The 22,346-nt window shown below is 39.3% G+C and overlaps 1 protein-coding gene across 1 annotated transcript in view; it reads right to left on the reverse strand.

Annotated features, from left to right (window-relative positions):
• Positions 1-22,346, reverse strand: part of rxfp1 (relaxin family peptide receptor 1) — a gene marked incomplete at both ends in the record, with an annotated part of 54,312 nt that overhangs the window by 19,457 nt on the left and 12,509 nt on the right. The window contains 2 exons of the mRNA XM_079228590.1: positions 829-934; positions 2,831-2,914. Of these exons, the coding sequence (XP_079084716.1) occupies positions 829-934; positions 2,831-2,914 (190 nt within the window). The remainder of the gene's footprint in view (positions 1-828; positions 935-2,830; positions 2,915-22,346) is intronic.

The raw sequence follows: 22,346 nt of genomic DNA on the forward strand, positions 1-22,346 counted from the left end.
TTCATATAAACACAGTTGCCGAAAATCATTAATTTCCCTTTGGCTCTTCCAAGCCAAAATATGCCATGAAGTAAATTATTCCGTGACAAGGCAGACACATTGTAAGAGATAATGAGGACAGGCCAATCTGCCGGGTAATTGCCTTGATATTCCAGGCCACATAAAAACAGCCTAAATTTCCCCATAAAGACTGAGACAGGCTAATGTGCGCCCATCAAACATCGACAAACTCTGTATTAACTGCAGGTTTACAAGTCCCTGTTTACATGACAAAAGGTATTTTGTGCTATTATCCCAAATGTGAAATATAAGCTGCACGGTGGTGCAGTAGCTAGCAGTGTCACCTGACATCCCGGATCGTCCTTCTGTGTGGAGTTTGCACGTTCTCCCCGTGGCAGCGTTGGCTCTCTGGCGTCCTCCCAAAGACATGCAGCTCAGGTTAATTGGAGGCTTGTGAATGTGAGCGTGACTGGCTGTCTGTCTCTATATGTGATAAAATGGCGACCTATCCAGGGCGGGATCAGTCTCCAATTTAGGTTAATTGGCGACTGAATGTCTGTCTCTATATGTGCCGTGTGATAAACTGGCGACCTGTCCCAGTGTGTCCCCTTAATGGAATAAAATATAAACTTTTGACAGAGGACTCTCCAGATTCTCTGCTGAGTGTGAGGAGTTGGCAATAGTCACTATCGCCAGAGATGTATCTGTAATTCTGGCTTCAAGTAAGTCTGGCTTCCCAAGTGCGGTGGCAAGCAGGGATGGAGGCTTTCTGAGGATGGATTGAGCTTTAAGATACTAAAAAGAAGAAGAACAAAAAATCCTACTCACATCATGGTGACATTCATGGCCACCACGGGGACGTCTTGAAGCTCGGCGTCGTCGCAGTCCAGCTCCAGGTCTCGGCACTGGCACAGCTCAGGAATGGTACCCAGCACTGAAGAGATGGTGGGGAGAGAGATGGGACATCAGAGGAAACTTCAATCAACTGGTCATGCAGTGCCGAAGTGTCAAGATTTGAGCGGTTTGGCTGGATGCCAACCTGTGTTCTAAGATTAAAGCAGCAGAGACAACAATGACAGCAGAATTCATTAGGAGTGACTTGTAGGATAAAACAATCATGTTTCTCAATATTGAATACTCCTCCGGGTTTAAAACAGTTTTGATTATCTTTCATTAAATACCAGTATGGATGTGCAAGATGAGATGAAATGGAGCAGATAAGATTATTTTATCAGGCATTACAGACTCAAAATAAATGCTAATTATCTTTGAGGGCACATCAGTATTAGCCAAATGCTTCCCTTTGATAGGCAAACCTATTTTAATTTGCGGAGATTATTACACATCTGAGATAAATCGTGTTTAACTGTCCTCGCAGAGAACTGGATGTTTTCAGAGTTACTATTGACTGAGGCCAGTAAATAAAAAAAAGAAGATCTGAATATCCTGAGCCGATCCAAACAGCAGGTACGGTTCAGGTATTGAGATCTATTGGCTGAATAAAACTCCAGGTATGCCTAATTACAAATAAACCCAATTTGCACTCCATTAAAACACAGAAAGCAGTCAACCAGCAACATCAGAAAGTCAAGATGCTGTTTTTCTTTATTTGAAACTTCATCTGTGTAGCTTGAATTCTGCATTTTGTATCTGCTGATGTGAGTACTACTTTGCAAATATTACATTGAGACATTTGTTTGATCATAAGGGCAACCACAGTGGGCCTTAATGCAGTTTCATTGTAAGGCAGACTCACATAAAAGCTCCAACATCAGCATTCTGAACAACAATCCTGTAAATAACAACAGAGGAGAGGATGTCCTCGTGACATAACAATGTTGGCGTGTCTGTTTGAAGTTCTTTGAAACTGCATATAGATTGTATTCTTTTGTTTTCATGCATGTGCTGCCAATTTACTCCAGCTTTGCACAAAGATAACAAAAAGGTAGGGAAAGCAAATCAAAGACACAATCATACTGCATGAAGACAGGATTTATCTCGCAAATCTAACGGCTCTTTAGAAAATCTAAAACAGGGATATTCAATTCAAATTCATCGAGGTCCATGTAGAGAAGATTTCCTCGCGCAAAGGTCTGGAACGTCACAATAATGTTTCACTTGCGCAATGATTTATTCCCATGTATATGTATATATATATTGAAGTAGCCTAGCAGTTGTAGTAATGTTTAAATGTAGTCAACAACTGACGGAAAAGGTAATCATCTGAATAATAGACTGAAATCTGTGTGAATGAAAGCTGTGACATTATGCTTAAAATTGTCCACTTGAGGGAAACAAATACAGTCTTAAAGCGCTTTAAAGCTTGTAAAGCGCTATACAAATACGATGCACTATTATTAAAAATACTATTGTCTAAAGTCTCATCATCCTTTCTCGAGGTTATATCATTCATTTGACGCCCCAGAAATAGTACTTTTTCAAAAGTATTGGCTCTGACCAATGCAGCTATACATCAGGTCAGGGTGATTCAAAAGTTCAATTCAAAAGTTCAACAAGTTCACGCAGTATATAATGCAATATATAAACACTGCCACTATGATCCCTCCCACACACAAACTGTATGTGATTATGCACCTGTGCTGAACCTTAAGAGCAGCTGGTGTTAAAGCCCAGCCGCTGTGGGCTTTTACACTGCCCACGAGTGAAAATAAATCAATCAGTAACACAGCAGTGATGACAATAAAAATCAAGGACAGTTATATTGCTGCCAAACGTTATTTCCAGGAGTACCAAAGAAAAACGATTTATACATGCGCACAAATTGACCAATGTTTTAACTGAAGTTTAGAAATAGAATACCAGTACTTACAGCATATATTGGACTTGGTCCCAGTGTTATAGCTGGGCATTCCAAAATACTTGTCGAAAAGATGGGGCCACCCGTTATTATCACCTGGAACAGAATACAAGACACACAAAGAAACTGATTACAACCCATGTGTCCTTCAAAACAAACATCTTTTATTCAGTGTAATTTGAGGTAGTTCACAATGTTCCACGCACACGGACATACAGTCACTCTCACTCCTCTGTCATGCACAGAAGGACCTTCGCCACAAACGCGAGAGGAATCTTCTGTTGCTTTAAGATGTCTGTAGGTATATGCAGAAGCAAACATGCATTTTCATCTTTATTTGGATAGGGATAGGTATGTAGCACCAATAAATCAAAGCCACAAACCACAGCGTTTACCTGACAAACACATATTAATTAAATGTTCAATATGAGTAATTGATGCACACTGTTACTTTCCTCAACAAGAACTATGCAAACATTACGAGAACAACATCCTGCCGAGAAATAACTATTTCAAACTCAAAGTGTGCCACTTCCAGGACAGTACAGAAGCGACTCAGCTTCCACTTCAATCCTTGTGAGACTTTGATGCAGCGTTTGAGGTGGTCCGACCAAACTGCCGTAAAACCCCTTTATCCGGCCCTGGCAGTCTCATCACACATTCAAGTCCAGATTCCGGAAAAGACTCCTCATAAGGGATTTTCCAACTATCCATCAACTTTCTTCAAACCCCGGTGCTTTACGATAACTTGCAACTTCAGCCAGGAACTAATCCTGAAGTCACTGTGCTGCCGCTGAGTCTCAGGTAACTGTCGTTTCATCTGTATGGGCCAGGCATTTCACAAAGCCTCTGCTACTAGACCACTAATCAGAGTGTCACCTGAAAGAAGGCCTTCATCATTTCTCATGAACAAGGCCCTTGTGGGATGGAGGAATAATTCCAGATTGAATGTACGTATAATAAGTTATTCATCATTACAGTTTCATTAAGTCCTACATTCAGTACTGGCAGTTGTATAAAACATTGACGCTCATTGTGAAATTCAAAGAAAAGACCTCCCCCCCAGCTATCATGAAATATCCTTATTGATTGCAAGTCACACACCTTAAACAAAGCGCTACAGGTGATGGAGAGTCCACATGATCCGCATGCCAATTGGGGAAGTTCACAAGGTCCACATTGAATTAAATAGCAGAGTGTAGGTTGAAATGAAGATCACTTGAAGTCAATCGTGTGAACAGGGAGTGGAACGTGGTGTTTTTACCAATCAGCAGCTGGGCCTGTAAAATCATTATTGTCTAGCAGGCTAACTTACAATGCATACTGTTTCAGTGCTGAAATATCTTTGAAGCTTTTACTTATTTTTGAAGTTAAGCAGGATAATTGTTCATTTTCAGAAGAGGCCTTGCTTTAGTTCAAAGAACAGTTGAGGCTGATGGAAATGCCATTAATGTTGCAGCTCTTTGGTCATACAGCAAAGTATTAGACACATTAAAATGTTAAACTGATGATGGAACAACATTACCGACGTTATTACAATTCATCCTGAGGGGGACATTGATATCTGAATCTAATTTCATGGAAATCCAAAACCACTTCGTGGTGGCACTAAAGGAAAAGTCAGGGGATTTCCAAAAGTATTATCAGTAATGGTCTCTAATAAGAAAAAAGAAAAAAAAGCAATGTTCTTGTAGAACCGCTTGGATTTTCATCCAAAATGCCAGTGAAGCTTTTAATCATTTGCCATGTGTTGAAAAAAATACAACACATTATTACAAATTATTGAGATACTGATTCACACTGGAATAAATGACCAAATGTTACATTGGACTATCTTCAGTGGAATGTCTATTTTTAACAAAGAGATGGCTTTGGCGGATTAGCACAGGATTCAAGGTACACATTACTTCTGCTGTTATTAAAAATCACAGGAGGACCCAAAGCAACATAGTAGTAGAAGTCTAGTGAATAGGGCTAAACGTGAGCTGAATTACACTCAGAGCAATGATTCGATGTGCGGGTCTGCAGCTACAAACACACACACACACACACACACACACACACACACACACACACACACACACACACACACACACACACATGTATGTCACAAGCTCTCAGTGGTAGCAAAAGGCAGCAAATGGCCAATACAAGAGGAGAATATTAAGTATAATACCACTGTTGGAAACAAAGCCGGTTTCAAAAAACAAAAACAAAGGCATTTCAAATGTTCAATGGTGTGGAAGCTTGAGTGGCATTACGGGGTATTTAGAAATCCCAAAGGTATGGTTTTTAATATATTCATAAATACAGACACAGTGCATTGTGTGTACAAACATGTGGGCTAGAGGTGGTGGATAAATGCTACAACACCTCAAGACCCAAGCCAAGTTCCTGCCAAGTGCCTTGAGGTGGACTGGCAATTCTCACTAGTGACAAGCCGCTGCATGCAATTTGGAACACAGCCATTTGCTTGGTCCTGTGGATACACACCACATGTTTGGTGGTACATGTTGAATATAAAGAAAGCTGTTAATAATGCATCAGCGGGGTACCTTTAAAGCATGGACATGCATGTAATGTTGGGTTTGGAATTTGGATCTCGATGGAATGCACTCTAGTTTATTGTGGTTTTTAGCAGTCTCTGGGGGAAACCCAACCCAGGTATCTCCAACGGTTTGATGGATTGTCATGAAGTTGTCCACACAAGAAGATACAGTCTAATAAATTACCTTTTCCTCTGGAAGCAATACCATGAGGTTGACATTCTTTAATTAAATATCTCAACCATTGTCAAATGTATTGCCAGGAAATTTGGTCTTTCCGCACATGCATTTTGGGCTTTTTTGTGTGTCATTTATATACCAGGAGGTTAAAGTTGTAAAACAGCTTTTGGCGAATCACTTGACGCCATCTTGTTACCTTGAAACATACGTGGTTAGGTTTAGGGAAAACATCATGATTGGGCTTCAAGTAACTATGTCAACTGAATAAAATAACGTAAACAACGTAACAGAGTACAGAAAAAACCCACAAATCTCATCATTCTCTTCACCAGCCCAATATAAACGGTCTCTCTCCGATTTTTTACTGCATCATGTTGAGAGCACATCATAGTTACGCATTCATTGCCAGCTAAATTACCTCTTTTCCTGAGGTCTGTGATCAAACCCACAGCAGTGAAACGTTGCCCTCCCTCTGTCCCTTACTGAGCATTTATGTTTAGCCTTGTACAATTAGGAGACCGCAGCCGCTCTGAATTACGTACCCCATCAGCGATGATAAAAAGACAGCTCTCCTGGCACCAACTGATAAGTGTTTGGATATAGGACACACCAGATTCAAAAACTGACCAACGAGAAAGATATAGAACCCTGATTTATCCTCCCCAAAAAAGACACAGAAAGATTGCAGAAACCTCATTTTAAGATACAGCTCAGGTCAAAATGTTATCTGTAATCAAAGCCACTATATCCGAAAGCAGAGTGCCAGGTAGGAAACATAATAAAGATAAGGGGGTTTGCGTGTTCTTAAAAAAAAAAAAAAAAGTGACTAGTTTGCCTCTATGAAACCAGAAGCCAAAAATGTATTAAAAAGTGAGTACTCTATTGATCGACAAGATTACATGTTAGTCCACCGTTCCTTTTTTCCTCCCCTGAAGTGCTGGTTTTGTATCTTGTAGGAGTTAATAAGGTTGTCATGGCTAATTGGTTCTATTTCCTGATGATGTCTTTGAAGCACATCTCCCTTTCAATACCAGTTCTTGTTTGACCTAGTATTATCTGTCATATTGATTGGTGTTGGCATTAATTACTCTCCATTTATCTCTGTATCTTGGATACAAATAAAGTTCCATTAATGAAAGCTGTGTTGGAAACCGCTGTGATAAATGGATCCCTATGCTGCATGAAACGTTTTATTAAAATGGTTCTTTGTTATGGATTCTGCTTCTTGTTCTGATAGAAACAGCGTGTTATTTTGTCCAAAAAAACACCTTGCTTTCTGATGCAATCCAATACAGCACAAAAGACAGCAACTGTTGCGTATAGAGATCAAAACAGTATGACAAGAGACAAAACGCTCTGGCTTTGCTATCGCGAAATCGCTGGACTTTCTGGCTCTCACTGAGACTTGGATCACACCAGACAACTCATCGACCCCTGCTGCTCTCTCCTCTGCTTTCTCATTCAGCCACACACTCAGACCACATTCTCCTCTCTACTGTGGCTTCCTATCTTAATTCTCTCTGTCTTCTTACGACACGAAAGGTCCGCATGTCCCCTCCAGTTTCGTGGTTGTCTGACTCGGTGCGTGCCGAGAGAGCCACTACGCGAGCCTCAGAAAGGTAATATCAATCTCTTATCTCCTCATTCTCTACCTCTATCTCTGCAGCCAAAAGCTTGTTCTACCAATCCAGAATTGAATCCTCTTTTTCTAACCCCAAAAAACTCTTCTCTATTTTTTCCAACCTCCTTTTTTCCAACTATTACCTTCAACAACTCAGTGCCAGGAACCTCGGTGTGACACTCGACAGTTAACTCTCCCTGCCTGCTAACATTACCGCAACAACACGCTCCTGTTGGTCCATGCTGAACAACATCAGGGGAATACGTCCCCTCCTCACCCAGAAGGCGGCACAGGTTCTGGTCCAGGCTCTGATCATCTCGCGTCTTGACTACTGTAACTCCCTCCTGGCAGGTCTACCTGATAGTGCCATTTAACCTTTACAGTTCATCCAGAATGCAGCAGCTCGACTGGTCTTTAACCTACTGAAATTCACCCACACTACTCCGCTCCTTCACTCACTACACCCGCATCCGCTTCAAAACATTGGTACTTGCGTACTGTGCTGCGAACAGATCGGGTCCAATCTACATCCAGGACACGGTAAAACCGTACACCCCGGCTCGCTCACTCCGCTTGGCTTCTGCCAATCGGCTTGTAGCTCCGTCACTGAACACTAAACACTTTACAAAGTCACGACTGTTTGCTGTCCTGGCTCCTCAATGGCGGAATGAGCTCCCCATTGATATCAGGACAGCAGAAAGTCTGTACATCTTCCGTCACAAACTAAAAACATATTTTTCGATTATACCTTGAATAAAGAAAGTTGCACCGTAGCACTTAAGTAGCACTTACTTATAGCACTTTGTAGTTTAACTTTCTTGAAGGAAAATTGTACTTGATTCTTGTTGTTCTGAGTTTGTACTTGAGTTGAATGCACTTATTGTAAGTCGATTTGGATAAAAGCGTCAGCTAAATGAAATGTAATGTAATGAAAATGTAAATGAAATGTAATGTAATGTATAAGTACACACAACTAGTTTCAGACAGCCCAGCAGCATATCAGCATATATATATATATATATATATATCCTGTATTTCATGTGTTCTGCTGAAACAAACATAAGAGATAATTATGTTTACTCTAAGGGCACAGAGCCACAAGTTTTAATACCATAAGTAGATTTTTTTTTGCATTTAAAGTGGCTATAATCAATATTTTATCAATTGTATCAAATGCCAATGTGAAAGTAATGTGAAAAAGTTAAAAGGTTCTGCCGTGGTCATCACCTAGAGATATTTATCTCTTGAATCTGCAGCTCCCCTCGGCTTTACGGAGCTTTACTGCGGGTTTCATTTTGTTTAGCTGTCCTACCAACAACTTTATAGTCTTTGTTCACTTTTCCCGCTTTCATAGCGTCATTTATAGCTCTAAAAACCTGCTGAACTTGCTGCACCAAACAGCAGACTGACAGAGTTAGCTGGTGAACATCATGGGGCATTTAGCAGCTAAAAAGCAACATATTTCCCTCAGGAGTTGGTGTAGACCAAAAAACAGAGCAAAATGAAAGGACATACATTCATCAAAACCAACTCAAAACAAATGAAAATAGTGTTATATAAAAGTTTAAAGGAATATGAGTCACATACTGTATATCATTGGAAAGGAAGCTGAGGGTTACTAGAACCCTTCATCAAATGGACAAGTGTTTGCCAACAAGCACGGAGGAAACAGACAGGAACAGTCAAGGAAAGGTCTAAAAGCTCACATCAGCTTGAAGTGGGTGAGATACAACTGAGAAATAACAAACAGAGAAGAGAAGTAGTGTTCTTGAAATCCAACAATTTATCAGACCATACTGACTTATTTTGTTCCAACATAACCTTGTTTGGATGCTTCACTTATATACTGTTTAAATGGTATGTTTTCCCTTTTCACACGAAGGCTTTATAGTTGAGGACTTTGGCGAAAAGTTGTACTTTCTCGGGTAACGTTGGCTGGGTTTAAACTTTCCCAGTCCAATTAGGAGCCTGACAGAGTTGCTAACGTTAGCCTCAACTGTGACACCATCCAGAATTGACAGAATGGGGAAATACTACACAGTAAAGGCGTTAGTCATGAATGTGGCATGTGTGGTATGTATTTAGGCAATGATGTGCTACTTGTCCTTAAATGTAATCCTCCTATCCTTAATAAGGTAAATAAGATAGATGGTGATGGTTGCATCTTATGTTAGAGCAGGCAAACACCGTTCATTCCATTCAATACACTTTTGCTAATGTGTTTTTGTTGTTGAAAATATAAAGTAGAGAAAATAGAGACAGTTTGCAAGACCTGCTGGGCTTCGTTATGGTTGCCAAGCTATGATTGGACAATCACTGTTTGAGGGGAGGGATGAAGCCAACTTTCAACAGCATCAGAAAAAGCAAAAGCCCCAAAAAAAGCAGAAAGTTAGAATACCTGTTGAGGTTGTTCTTACAATGAATTTGTTAATCTTCAAAAGTGTTGGTCTGGGAGGAATCTACATTTATAAAAGCCATGCATGGTTAAGACACCACACAGAGGAAATCTAGCTTTTTGCAATTGGTCACTGACTGCATTGAAATATTATATTTAGTTTATATTATGATTTCAGTCAACAGTGTAATTAGACATCAAGGAAACCATCAATGTGATTCCACGGTTTGATTAACCATGGAAGTGAAATAATCAGAATTTCCCTAAGTCACTTTGAACTCTGCCTTCAAAAGGCAGATTAATTAGTGACTCATTCTATCATTGTAATGATAGACACAAGTTAAATAGCACCAAACGACTCATGTTCACTGAAACCAATATTGGAAAAGCTTGTGCCGTCATTGCGGTTCGGAGATCACCAGCTACAGTGATACAAACTGTGGGAACATTGAGATGGAGCCTGCACACTATTTGAAGTCAAACTCAAAAGAGATAGACATGACACGCCTGCAGACACACAGACAAGACTTGGAGAAATAATTAATTAGATTTCTTTCTGATAACAACCCCAAAACCGTATCACATTCAAAGGCCTTTCCACCATCTGGCAGTGACTTAAACAAGGCGGAGTAAGGCCGTGCTCCTCAGTTGGCAGAGACCCTTTGTTGTGAATGTACCAAATAAGCCCACTTCAGATCCATCAAAAGAAATAGAGGATGATCTCAAACAATAGGTCTGACGTACATTGCTCATTGCAGCATCCAAAACAAGACATCCGCCCTGAATTATGACCTGGATCCACCTCGTTTTTATTCAAGAAATCTAATCATGAACTACCTGGGGCACACAGTAAATATAATGAGGTAGTTGAGAAGACAGAACATCAGCAGTGCCACTGCATGCAGTGCTTACTCTATGCGTCGGGGACTAGGAGTGCTACTGCCGTTTCTTATCATGATTGCCCTGTTTTCTATGATCCAGTGAAGAGTTCTGGTTTGCTCAAGAGCAAAGAGATGATACATGCAGCTTTAAAGGGAAACAAGTGACATTTTTTATTTTGGACAGAAGGCTATTCTAGCAATTGCTCAATGCTCGGCTACAGACATGGGCCATACCGGATGCAACTCACAGTGCAGGAGGATTGAAGAATGCTTTTCTGCCGGGGGTGAGTGGGAGCACTTACATATTTGTAACAGAGAAGGCATTTCCAATCTCATCTTGCAAGAGTCTTTGCTTCTCCATGCTCCGTTCTATTACATGCAAATCGTTACGTCTGCAGCCGAAAGCCTATATGAACGCTATACTGGAACAACGTAAGCCAAAACAGTTGGGCGAATCAATTCTCAGGAAACACATCATCCACCTTAAGCCTTTGATGTTCATTTCAATGATCCCCACTGCACAATGCGCTTGCATGTCTTTCCTCATTCTTCAACGAATTGGATCTTCTCTAGGAGGATTAACCTGTAAAGACCAGTGTCACATCAGCCAACTAAACAACGGGGATTAAGGTTTTGCTCCAAAAAGGAATTTAGTTGGGAACAAATAAGCAGCTGGTGTTTGCAAAAGATTGACTTAAAGAGACCAGGTTTTGCACTTAAGCCATTTTCACACATTAAGCTTAATCCAGAAAGCTTCCTGAATTGATCCATTCCTGGGTCATCTTTACACTGATATTGATACGACACAAAATGGCAACTTTCATACTGCGCAGCATTTGTTTGGAGCAGTAACACTTGATGTGAACATAAGCACAATACATTTCCACAGAGTACCTTTATTACCGACATAACTTTGTCAAAGGGAGACCTTTAACCCTTTTAATACAAAGAAGTAACATGCAAACAGGATGCAAAACTAAGATGACCGTAACTCCTTTAAATATTTTTTGACACGTTTATTGATGAATAAGACAAAAAGGACCAGGCGGACTGTCATCATTACAGATCTAAAAGGGTAAATAACTCACAACAGTCCCAGGAACCCACTGTAACATTGTGTTTCCTTACTAAAGTAAATGACTGAGTTTCGGTATTAATCAATAAGTGCTCTTTTCATTTGGCACTACAATAACAGCTGATTTCAAGACTGATTAAGGGCCTCACCAGTCTATCAATAGGAGGTAATGAAAGGCTGTTTTTGCTTTCAATGCTGGCTTTTCGAACAAAAGCCCACTTCATGATGAAACAGCGGATCTGATTCAAATATAATGTTCACCTTCGTGACGTTACAACGCGGGGGCAATGCAACTCTGTGGCTTTAAAATAAAACAAATACATGCTACGGAGACGAAGCAGAGACTTTAATTAATCAACGGTCTCACAACTGTCGGTAATGTTATTGAAAAGCAGCATTTAACTTAAGAATGTATGCTCTTCTGATAAGAAAACCTTTTCAGTTCATTGCTTTAAATACTTTGACAGTGATGAAGAGACTCTATCCTGGATCAATGCTACGTGTTGTGTTACATCCATTATAATGTATTTACACAGTGTGGTGATGAGTGGATTGGGGCTCAATGTATTTCTTGTCTTTTTAGGGAAGGTCTAGTTTGTAGAATCTGGCCACATCTAGAGCCAGTGTTTGGTTTGTCCGTTCAGGGCTACTGTAGAAACATGGCGGCTCTGTATGTAGATATGAACGGCTGATTCTAAGTTGAAGAAAACAACGATTCTCATTTTCAGGTGATCCAAATAATATTATATCACATTTCTGCTAATGCATGTTGCGCACTCTTCCTTTCAACCCTGTGTTTGCTGCGATCAAACCTGGAGAATGTTGATGATAAGATGCTATCTCTGACCATTACATCATCCTCTTATGTTTCTTTTCCAAAAAGGCTTCCTTCTCTGTGACATTGCAACAACAACACACTTGTCTTTTCCTCCTCCACTTTGAGCCTATGTGAAGTAGTCTTTGCTCAGTAAAAAAAACACATTTCATCTTTCAGATGTCTGAAGCGTTTGGCTTTCATGTCCTGCAAACACTGACAAAGAGCCAATGTTGATTCAGTGTTGAAAAGCCCTTGAAATCCTGAGCCAATAGGGAGATTGATAGTTTGCTATATATCGTCAGCCATAGCTGCTCACAGTATTGTTTCATGAATATGTGAAAATAAAAAATAATTCTTAAGTTTCTGATACAACATGACAAAAACTATTTTTTACAGAACCATGAGATAATGCGCTGAAAATTCTGAGCACATTCGAGCAAACATTAAATCTAAATGTCATGTAAGCCCAGAGGGCTGGACACGGCCTTCACAAACATGTTGCTGTCAGTCAGCGCTTGTGTGATTAATTCATGTTTTCTCAAGACTTATTAACTTTTTCAAAAGCAATTTGTGTGGTTATTTTCTAGGATATCATTACTTTGGTTTGGGAATTGTGCAATATTTCTTGCAGGAACAGATATATCATTATAAAAAGCACAAACTCACAGCTACCATTAATCATATACTCAATAATATTTTAGAAAAGGCACTAGTAAAAGCAAAAAAACAAGGGTCTGTAGAAATAAGACTCATTCAGGAAAATTAGGAAAGTAATATAATTGACCCAAGGGCTTTTGAGGTGATTATACACTAATGAAAACATAGCTATGAATACTATATTCCATTACTCGTAATAGATCCACGGGATTCTACACACTGCTCCTTTAATTGAACATGCTGTTCAGTTTATAGTGTGGAGACGGATAAATGAAACGTGCCATGCTCATAAATAAAGAGAAAATTCAAATGCACCATGTGAAGTGTGCAATCCATTTCCTTCCTGATGAAATATTTGCAAAGGCTTTTTATACATTTTCAAAATATCTGTAGACGTGACAATAGAAAACAAGTGGGGGTCATTAAGCAAGTAAGCAGGTTCATACTGAAAAGTAGTTGTGCAATAGAGTTGTTGTTGCAGTAGTTTTTTTTGTACACAAAAGTACAGTAGCTATAGAATTCTGAGAAGTGGTGAAAAAAACCTGCATATAATACTTTCATAGAATATATACTTTTTCTTTTTCTTTAATAAAGCTCTTGCCACATTGAAGGATTTCTTGGAAATGTTGCCATATTGCTTCGACAGTTTCTGCCGCTTCATCCAGTTCATTGAGGGAAATAGAAAAGCTTATTCTGACTGCTATGGTAATTTTGTGCAGGAGAGTGGAATCAAATAAATCAGCCTCGCTTGTGGAAGTAAGACACACGTTACTTGGACACATAAACATGCTAAAAATATATTTTTGAGAAGTGACTAACCTACATTACTCGTAATCTGGAGCCACTCTATTTCTTTTTACCCGTCAATGTCGGACACCAGCTAAAGGATATAACTGGTACTAATAACAGCACTTATTGACTGTGAAGCCACATCTGATATAGCGCATGCTTCTGGGCAAGGTAGTAATTTAATAGACAGCCACAATGTTGTATTCTGGTGACCTTTTCCATCAGTTTAATAACAATTTGCGACTATTATCTTTCTCTTTGATAACACTGCACTAAGCCCCTCTCTTTCCAAGCGCGTTGGAAAACTACGGTGGCTTTCATGGTCACGTAAAAACGCGAAAAACAGCAAGACAACGAGTCTTAGTTTTGAGGTGATTATACACTAATGAAAACATAGCTATGAATACTATATTCCTTTTCTCGTAATAGATCCACGGGATTCTACACACTGCTCCTTTAACTGAACATGCTGTTCAGTTTATAGTGTGGAGACGGATAAATGAAACGTGCCATGCTCATAAATAAAGAGAAAATTCAAATGCACCATGTGAAGTGTGCAATCCATTTCTTTCCTGATGAAATATTTGCAAAGGCTTTTTATACATTTTCAATATTTTTCTACTCATACATCTGTAGACGTGACAATACAAGTCAAGACACCCACGGGGTGGATGGGAATGATTGAAGTCTTTTTACCGTTTTACAATTTCAGAAGCTAAAATAAAACACATGAATAAATGTATTGAAGTACTTCCTTATTATTATTTGTATTATAATGAAAAAATAATAATCACAGCATCACAGTCAACTTTTCCAGTTGAAATTGTGATGCTTATTCTAACATTGTAAAAAAAAAACGTGTGGAACAGACACTTTTTGTTTTCCAGTAGGTATTGCTCCAACAAAAATACTGTTTTAAAAAAAAAAAATCCTCTTGGAAGCTTTGTATGTTGCATATATGTATATGTGCTAAGACTGCTGTGATGTACAGTACATATGGCTTCCTGTAGTGGGGATTACATCTGTAAGTAACAATGGCAACTGCTACCTGCAGCAATTAGGACTGTAGAGAACAGGGAGGAAAAGTGTGCTATTTTTCCAATGTATATGTTTATGCAGGATGGCATTGCTGCTTAATTTTCAGGCGTGGGTATTATAAAGCACCTAGCTGCAAAAAAAGTATCAAAATGGAAGAAAAAGCTCTTGATATCTAGAGTGCAGGCTGGTCTGCTCACAACACTTTTAACATAATGCTAGATGTCAAATGTGCTTGTCTGTAAAAGGTTCATGTCCCACAGTATTTTGTTTTTAGTTCATCCTTCCTGTCCTATAAATGCCACCCTCAACGGTTGACGAATCAGCCCATAACGCCCTCTTATCTTTTGGGAAGTGGAGGAAGTTCTGAAAAGCCAACAAAATGGAAATTGTCACCGAGGATGATCACGCTATGCAGCTCATCTGAAACTGCACATCTGAAGCCCACCAACAAATGGGACGCTACAACCGGAGCATGAAAGGACCATGTCTAATGGCTTTAATCTCCATTATGTTCTATTTTCAAGCAGGAAAGCGCAGGAAGAGCCGCTGATGTATCGTAGTTAGGGAAGTAGTTTTTTTCTGCAATATTATGCGAAGACAGAGATTCAAACAAGCTAATAGTTATATGCCTGTGCATCAGTCAAGCACAACTCTGCACTGATGATCATGGCGCTGGATAAAAGGGTTTCGCAAACACCTGCAAGTAATTTCCTCCAACCAATCTAACATTCAACTTGGTGTACTTTTAATTTCTAGCACCGCATCACCCAATACACCACACCTGATAATTTGTTTACATGCCGGCAGCAGAGAAAAAGAACATACACGATACACGAGGGAGTGCTGCAAATGTAACACATGCCGACTTTTTCCCCTCTCAGCTCGCTAACAAGCATCTTTAGAGAAAGAAAACAACACTTAAGGAGAGAGAAACTCGGAGCATCAGTACATGAGAGTCTGGAGCTGTTCAGCACCAAGGTGCGCTCTGTTGGTGTGACTCTCGCCCCCATCATTGCAGAGAAAGTCATGCTGACAGAAAGTCAGATAATGGGATGTTACACCGTAATAGTCTGTGGAGGTCAGCGGGGCAGAGAGGAAAAGCAAGCCGAAGACGGACACATATAGGATGTACTCTGTGATGCAGTGCTTTTGCCTTTTCTTGTCCCTGGTAAACCATCTATAGAACACATTTTTACTTGAGTTTCATGATATTTATTTCTCCTACTAAAAAGTCAAAATTATGAGATAGTAAGTGCGGATGCGCTTCAGTGACGCTGACTTTTTTCTCTTCCTGTTATCATACGATTTTGATCTTATTATCTCATAATTTCTTTTTTTTGTGTGGCGGAAACGGGCTTCCATACTAACCACCTGTAATGGACACAGTAGTTTATAAGGTAATGCCGAGGAATCCTTACTGAAAATCTGGTTCACAAGTTCACAGTCTGAATAAACTCCGGAGAGGGTCAGATGGAAGAAACGAGACTATACGTAGGTATATGTACAGTCATTTGCAATAACGATGTATACTTGAGCACGAATTTTGATATTCAGTGTAATTGCCACAGGCTACTCTCAATTAAAGGATTTTGGAAAAGGATTTTGGTGAGTGGAAGCTTGCACACAGCTTGCTCACGGGAGGAAAGAATGTTGCCTTCACAAAAATGACTTAACAAAAGGCTTACCATCGTTCTGTTATCAAACCCTGCAGGAATAGTCCGTCTGCCAGGCAGATGGTTTCCTGTTGATAAACGGCTTTTAGAGGTGAAATACGCCACACAGCAAATGAAGTAACCGAAGGCACACACCTGCACTTTGCAACAATAAAAAAGAAAAACGTTTTTAAGTACGTTGTGTTTGTTCATCCTGTCCCGGAAATCGTACCTCATTAGTTCTCAGTCACTTTTGCAACAATTTTCCGTGCATTTTGTTTATGACCCGTCTCTTGATGAGAGACATTTCCAGTCGTAATGCAATCCAATTAGTGACCCCTCTCTATTAATTAAACCAATTACAACTATTCCCTCTGATCTACTTTTGTGTAACTTTATTTATGCTATTTTATACTTTATTTTATTTATTCATTTTATACATCACAGCGAGGTGTTTATCACCCCTTCAGAGGCACAGACACTCAACACTAATTGACGCTTACATTCTCTCACACAGACACACACATTACACCTTCCCTTCAAGTCACGCACTCCATTCCAGCCTTGTGCTGCTTTAACGTGCTGGGATGTCTAGAGGAGTAGTTCTCAATCTTTTTTACTTGGCTGAAATATTTTTTTCAGCCAGTGCAAAGCATTTTGGGTTGGGGTTTTTGAAGGGATGCTCATTTTAAATATATATTTTTTTAAATCACACATACCTCCTGTGTCTTCACGTACCCTCAGGGGTCCACGATCAAGAATAGGCTCTTGGCGATAAGAATATGCTTTATTTATTTCCCACCGACATTATAAACACTTCCTGCACCAATCAGTTTATGGCGCTTCAACCTACAAAGAAATATCTCTCATCTCTCTGTCTCGCTACAAGGTCACTTGGTTTTGAAATTAGTTTGAGGTAAACAGTACAGGGAATACAGCAGGAACCAAGGTCGTACAACTACTGTACTGTTGTGGGCGAAAATGTTACTAATAGTACGCTTCTAATGTGCTCCAGACCATTAGATTAGTCATTTTAACAAAAGCAATATAGACTTGAGACAGAAACAATAGGGACGTTTTTTCATGTGAGTTAAGTAGATAATGTTTTCAATGATTTGTTTATTTCGGCTTGTTTTGCAAAGTTGGTGACTGCGCTCTCAGCAGTGACGACGTCTGACTCAGCTATCGGGTTTTAATCTAAAGTGTCCCTAAAGGATCCTGTAGTTATTCACACTTCAAGTTTAGCATGCTTTGTAAACACGCAAAACTTCCTTGCTGACCCGGAATTACACCTCTGTTTTCAATTAGATAAAAAAATAAGATGAACTAGATCAGTTACTGTTGAGGCGGGAGAGAAATATGATGAAGTCAAAGTGTAACAATCAATATCATGACTGGAGCTCTGTTTTTGATTTATTTAGATATTACACCACCAATACTAATTTCCCCTTTTAACCTTTCCCTCAAGGGTAGAACCAGGCAATTCCAAAAACTACTCCTGTTTTTCTAGTCAATATTTTTCAACCTGACTCTTCTGCCGTACCTCTGCAGCAAGATAAACACACTTCTTTGCAATATCCTCAAGCTTACTTTACAAAAACGTCAGTCTACCAGATAACATCACAATCACATGTTTTGATCCCCAGCATCAATTATTTCAACTCCTGTAGTTCGTGAGTACTTCCAGGCCTCTCCAAACTGATGAGGGGTCGTTGGCTGAAAATGTTTTTTCCAGCTTATCAGTGTAGCTCTTTTTAGCTACCTTGATTTCCCTCGTCAGTGTGTTTCTGGCCTGGTTGTACAGAATCCTGTCCCCACCGCTGTAGGCCCCCTCTTTAGCCCTACGAAGCTGCCTGAGTCTTGCAGTAAATCAGGGGTTTATTGTTGTTATATGTACAGGAGGAAGGGCTGGGCAGTATGGCCAAAAATTCATATCACGGTATTTTGTAAGATTCTGGCGGTTTCACAGTATATCGCGGTATTTTTTTTCCAAATAAACACATTAATTTATTGACGCCGAAAAAGACCACCAACGCCATCGTTATTCACCACTCGCTTGCAACTGGCCAGCAGCTGTTTTTATTGGTACATAGGGAGCTAAACTTGGAGGGATTTAGGACCCAGGGGAATCCCTTGATACTAGTGGCGCATGCGCTGCCTTGTCATTCTTCGGCAGGAAGCAGCATTTAATGTTTACATTAAATTACATTTTATTATTGCGGTGTCATTTACCCAGCATGCCTTTTGGCGATGTCATTTCTTGTACACCATAAGTCAAGTGAGTTAACATGAGACATAAGTAGCTTGGTCCACTGCTCCTTCAGCTACAAGCTGTGAACATTCAATGTTGTTGCCTGCCAAACATTGCCGACCAGTATGACGGTATATGAAAAACTGATAAATTTGACTAAAAACAAAACAGTTGGCCTCACAGTATAATGATGTTTATCTCCATGCAATGCTGCATTAGCAACACATTAGCATTAGACAGCTAGCAGTAAACTGATTGCCAAAAAAATACAGTAACAAATGACAAATCAACTCAAGAAAACCTAAAGATAATGCTCCAACAAGGATATGTGCAGAGTAGAAAACAATAAAGCGTGCCAATATTTGATTGGTCAAAGATCTGATAAGCCTTTGGATATGATTTGTGTGGCTGTCAGACATAGATAAATATACATTTCCCCAAAAAACATTCTGTAGTCTGATTTACCATAGGTGACAACACAAAACATCCTCCAGCATTTCACATAAACTGGACAAGCATCATGTGGGGACATTTTGTTTTAAATAAGGCAGAACATATATGACCTTCACCAACGGCTGAAGTATTTAATTAATATCTTCCTATTAAACTTGGAAATGCCCGTGCTCAACAAAGATAGTATTGTCCTGAATTGTATTACATTGTAAAGGAATTACCTGACTGGGATCACCTCTTGTGAAGGTCACCCGGGGAAAGTCAATCTCTCACTGAAAAGCTTATTTTCACTGCTTTTGCTCTTTCAATCCAGGTCCACACTGAATGCTCTCCAAGGACACGGCTCTGCACGCAGGAGGACTGACAAAGCCCTGAGTGTGTCGACATTTCTGATAACACGAGACTCTCGTGCGTGACACAAATCACACATTTTACGGAGCACTACTTCTCATTGTTAACCTGCTTCCAGAAACTCCAAATCATCATCATCATCATCATCCACATAGAGGTAAGAATACAGAGCCACACTGCATAATGCAAATTACTAAATATTAGTCATGGAGCATTACCTATCCTTCTTAGACCCAACCAATTTAATGCAGAAATTGCGAATGGTTTGCATTCAATTGAATTATATGCACAGAAAACCCTTGTGAATATAGATAATATGTTCAAATATGTGTTAGTGGTATATTAGTTTATGATAGCACACAGAAAAAAGAAAAAGAACATACGTATATATATATATATATAAATATAGTTATTTTTTATATCGAAACTATAAAGTTATTTTTTATATTGTAACTATAATAATGAATGTTTTTTATGTTTATGTATGTTTATATATATATATATATATATATATATATATATATATATATATATATATATATATATATAACATAGCTCTATATGTTAGGAATATATGTGCAAAGTTTGGATTTGATTAAGTGAAGTTAAGTATTTTTAATAATTACTTTAGTTCCGGATTTTCCAGCGATCGTGTCTAACTCGGCCAACACTGAAAGTTCCCACTCCCTGCCTGGTCCCTGAACGGTCTTCGCTTCACTCTGGCCGTATGCAGCAGACTGAGAGCAAGCTAACCTTTTTTTGCAGGACATAAATGGCAATCTTGGCGAAGGTTGGTTTCTCAGCGGATTTGGTGTAATTGGTGGATTCAGCAGGTTCTAAGGAATCCAAAACTGTATGGTAATCCTGTGTAGCTTCATGCTATTAATATGAAATAGCATATTTTCAAAACTCGGGGTGCTTGCTCAAGTCATTCTCGAGTCCCTTCGAGTCATACTTATGGTTCATGTTCATATTAATTGTGGAATAGTGTCATAAAGATGACAAATGGACTTATATTGACTTGTAAACCAGTATGTGCTGTTTGTTTTGCTGTATGACACCAGAGGCCCTATCTGGACTGGTTGGGCTTGGGAGATCGACGAAGAGGTTCGACGAAGAGCTGAGCCCCCATTTTGGGGGCTCTGGGGTTCAGAAGGCTATTCAGAGCTTTACTTAAGTAGAAGTAAAATGGATTAGAGAATAATTACTAATACTATTATTACTATGCATTACTGTGTAAGCAGCGTTTTAATGTTTTAGCTGGATGAGGTCGACATAATTAAATACTGTTGGGTAGTTTAAAGTAATCAGTCACAGTGGCTGTCAAATAAATGCAGTGGAGTTAAACTTATTTTGTAAAGTATGAAGTAGCATAACATCTGCTTAAGTACATGAGTAAAGAAGTCTGTTACGAGAGTGCGTGGGTGAATATAGTGGAAAAAGACAGACGATTACATAACTGAATATGAGATAGGATAGATCTATATTGACAGAAATAAATAAGCATAGAAATGAATAACATGAGGTACATATATTAAAATACACAACAAATAGAAACTTTGCAAGAGCATTTGGAGCATCTGGTGTTTTTCTAGTGTCTGCTACTGGAAACGATGCTGAAAGCCAAGAGAGTGAATCAAAACACTGAAGTTGCCGCCACTAAAACCTAAACAATAAGCTGAAAGATGCTAAAATGTCTGTGAAGACGAGGAGATCTGCAGATTTGGGTAAATCTGCATCATATCTATAAGAGCAGCCTGGTCGCCTATAAATTACATTCCCACACAATGAAATGAGCGCTGCTATTTGTATCCTGTGTGAACCCAGTTTCGTAATTTTAGACTTAGCACGATTTTTACCCAACGATTCCGTCTTTCTCTCAAACTAAAGCGGTATAACCATGTTAATAGTATTATTCATCATATTTTGTATTGTGATACACCACCCGTTTCCTGGATATTTCAGTTGAATCACTTTTAAGAACGTTTTATGCAAATGGATTTTAAGGGTTATGCCAATTACGCCTGCAGTAATTGCTTTTTTTTGGGGGGCTGATTGAGCAGCGCAGCAAGCTGTAAACACTACATTTAATCAATGTATATAGTTAATATGAGGAATATGTTCCAGTGGCGACATCATGGTTAGGCCCCCCACAATGAATACAAATCCGACGTTAACTCTCCTTTTTGGATTTGTTTTGTTCATCACCAACAAAATATTGGACTCGTAAGGTGCTAAATGCTCAATGAGTTCAACAGCTATACTTGCAAACTTGTTTCATACCTTTTTTTAAATGTGTGATTTTATAGCTTATTTAGAACGTGTGATTTTAGAGCTTTTTTCCCCTTAAAACTGCTGCAGGCTACTGACAATGGATGCTGATGAGAGCCATTAGAGTAAATCACAAACACTGAAGTTGCAGCCACAAAACAATGAGCCGGTAATAAAACACTCTGTGAAGAAGAGGAGAGAATGCAATTTCAGGGAAGAAAGATTCCCTTCACATTACACCCACAGATTTTCTTCTCATTGGTAATTCATAAATATGAAGCCAGATGTGTGAGAGGGGAACAGATCCTGAGGATTTCGTTGCAACGTGTAAGTCGACAGTAGAGGTCAGGGATCACTTACGTTGTACTTATACAATATGAGGGAGGAAATTTCTGTTTTCAGCTTTTTGCCCGTGTTTTATTCATAAAGAGTTAGTCTATCATATTCCCAGTTCTTGCCAGTGTTGACTCTTGACTGCTATAGCCAGCTGAGCTTCAGCGCCCTAATTTCATCCAATGATTCCCCTCCACACATTATTTTCGACAAGGGAG

This window comes from Taurulus bubalis (genome assembly GCF_910589615.1).
Source record: "Taurulus bubalis genome assembly, chromosome: 13".
NCBI classification, from domain to species: Eukaryota; Metazoa; Chordata; class Actinopteri; order Perciformes; family Cottidae; genus Taurulus; species Taurulus bubalis.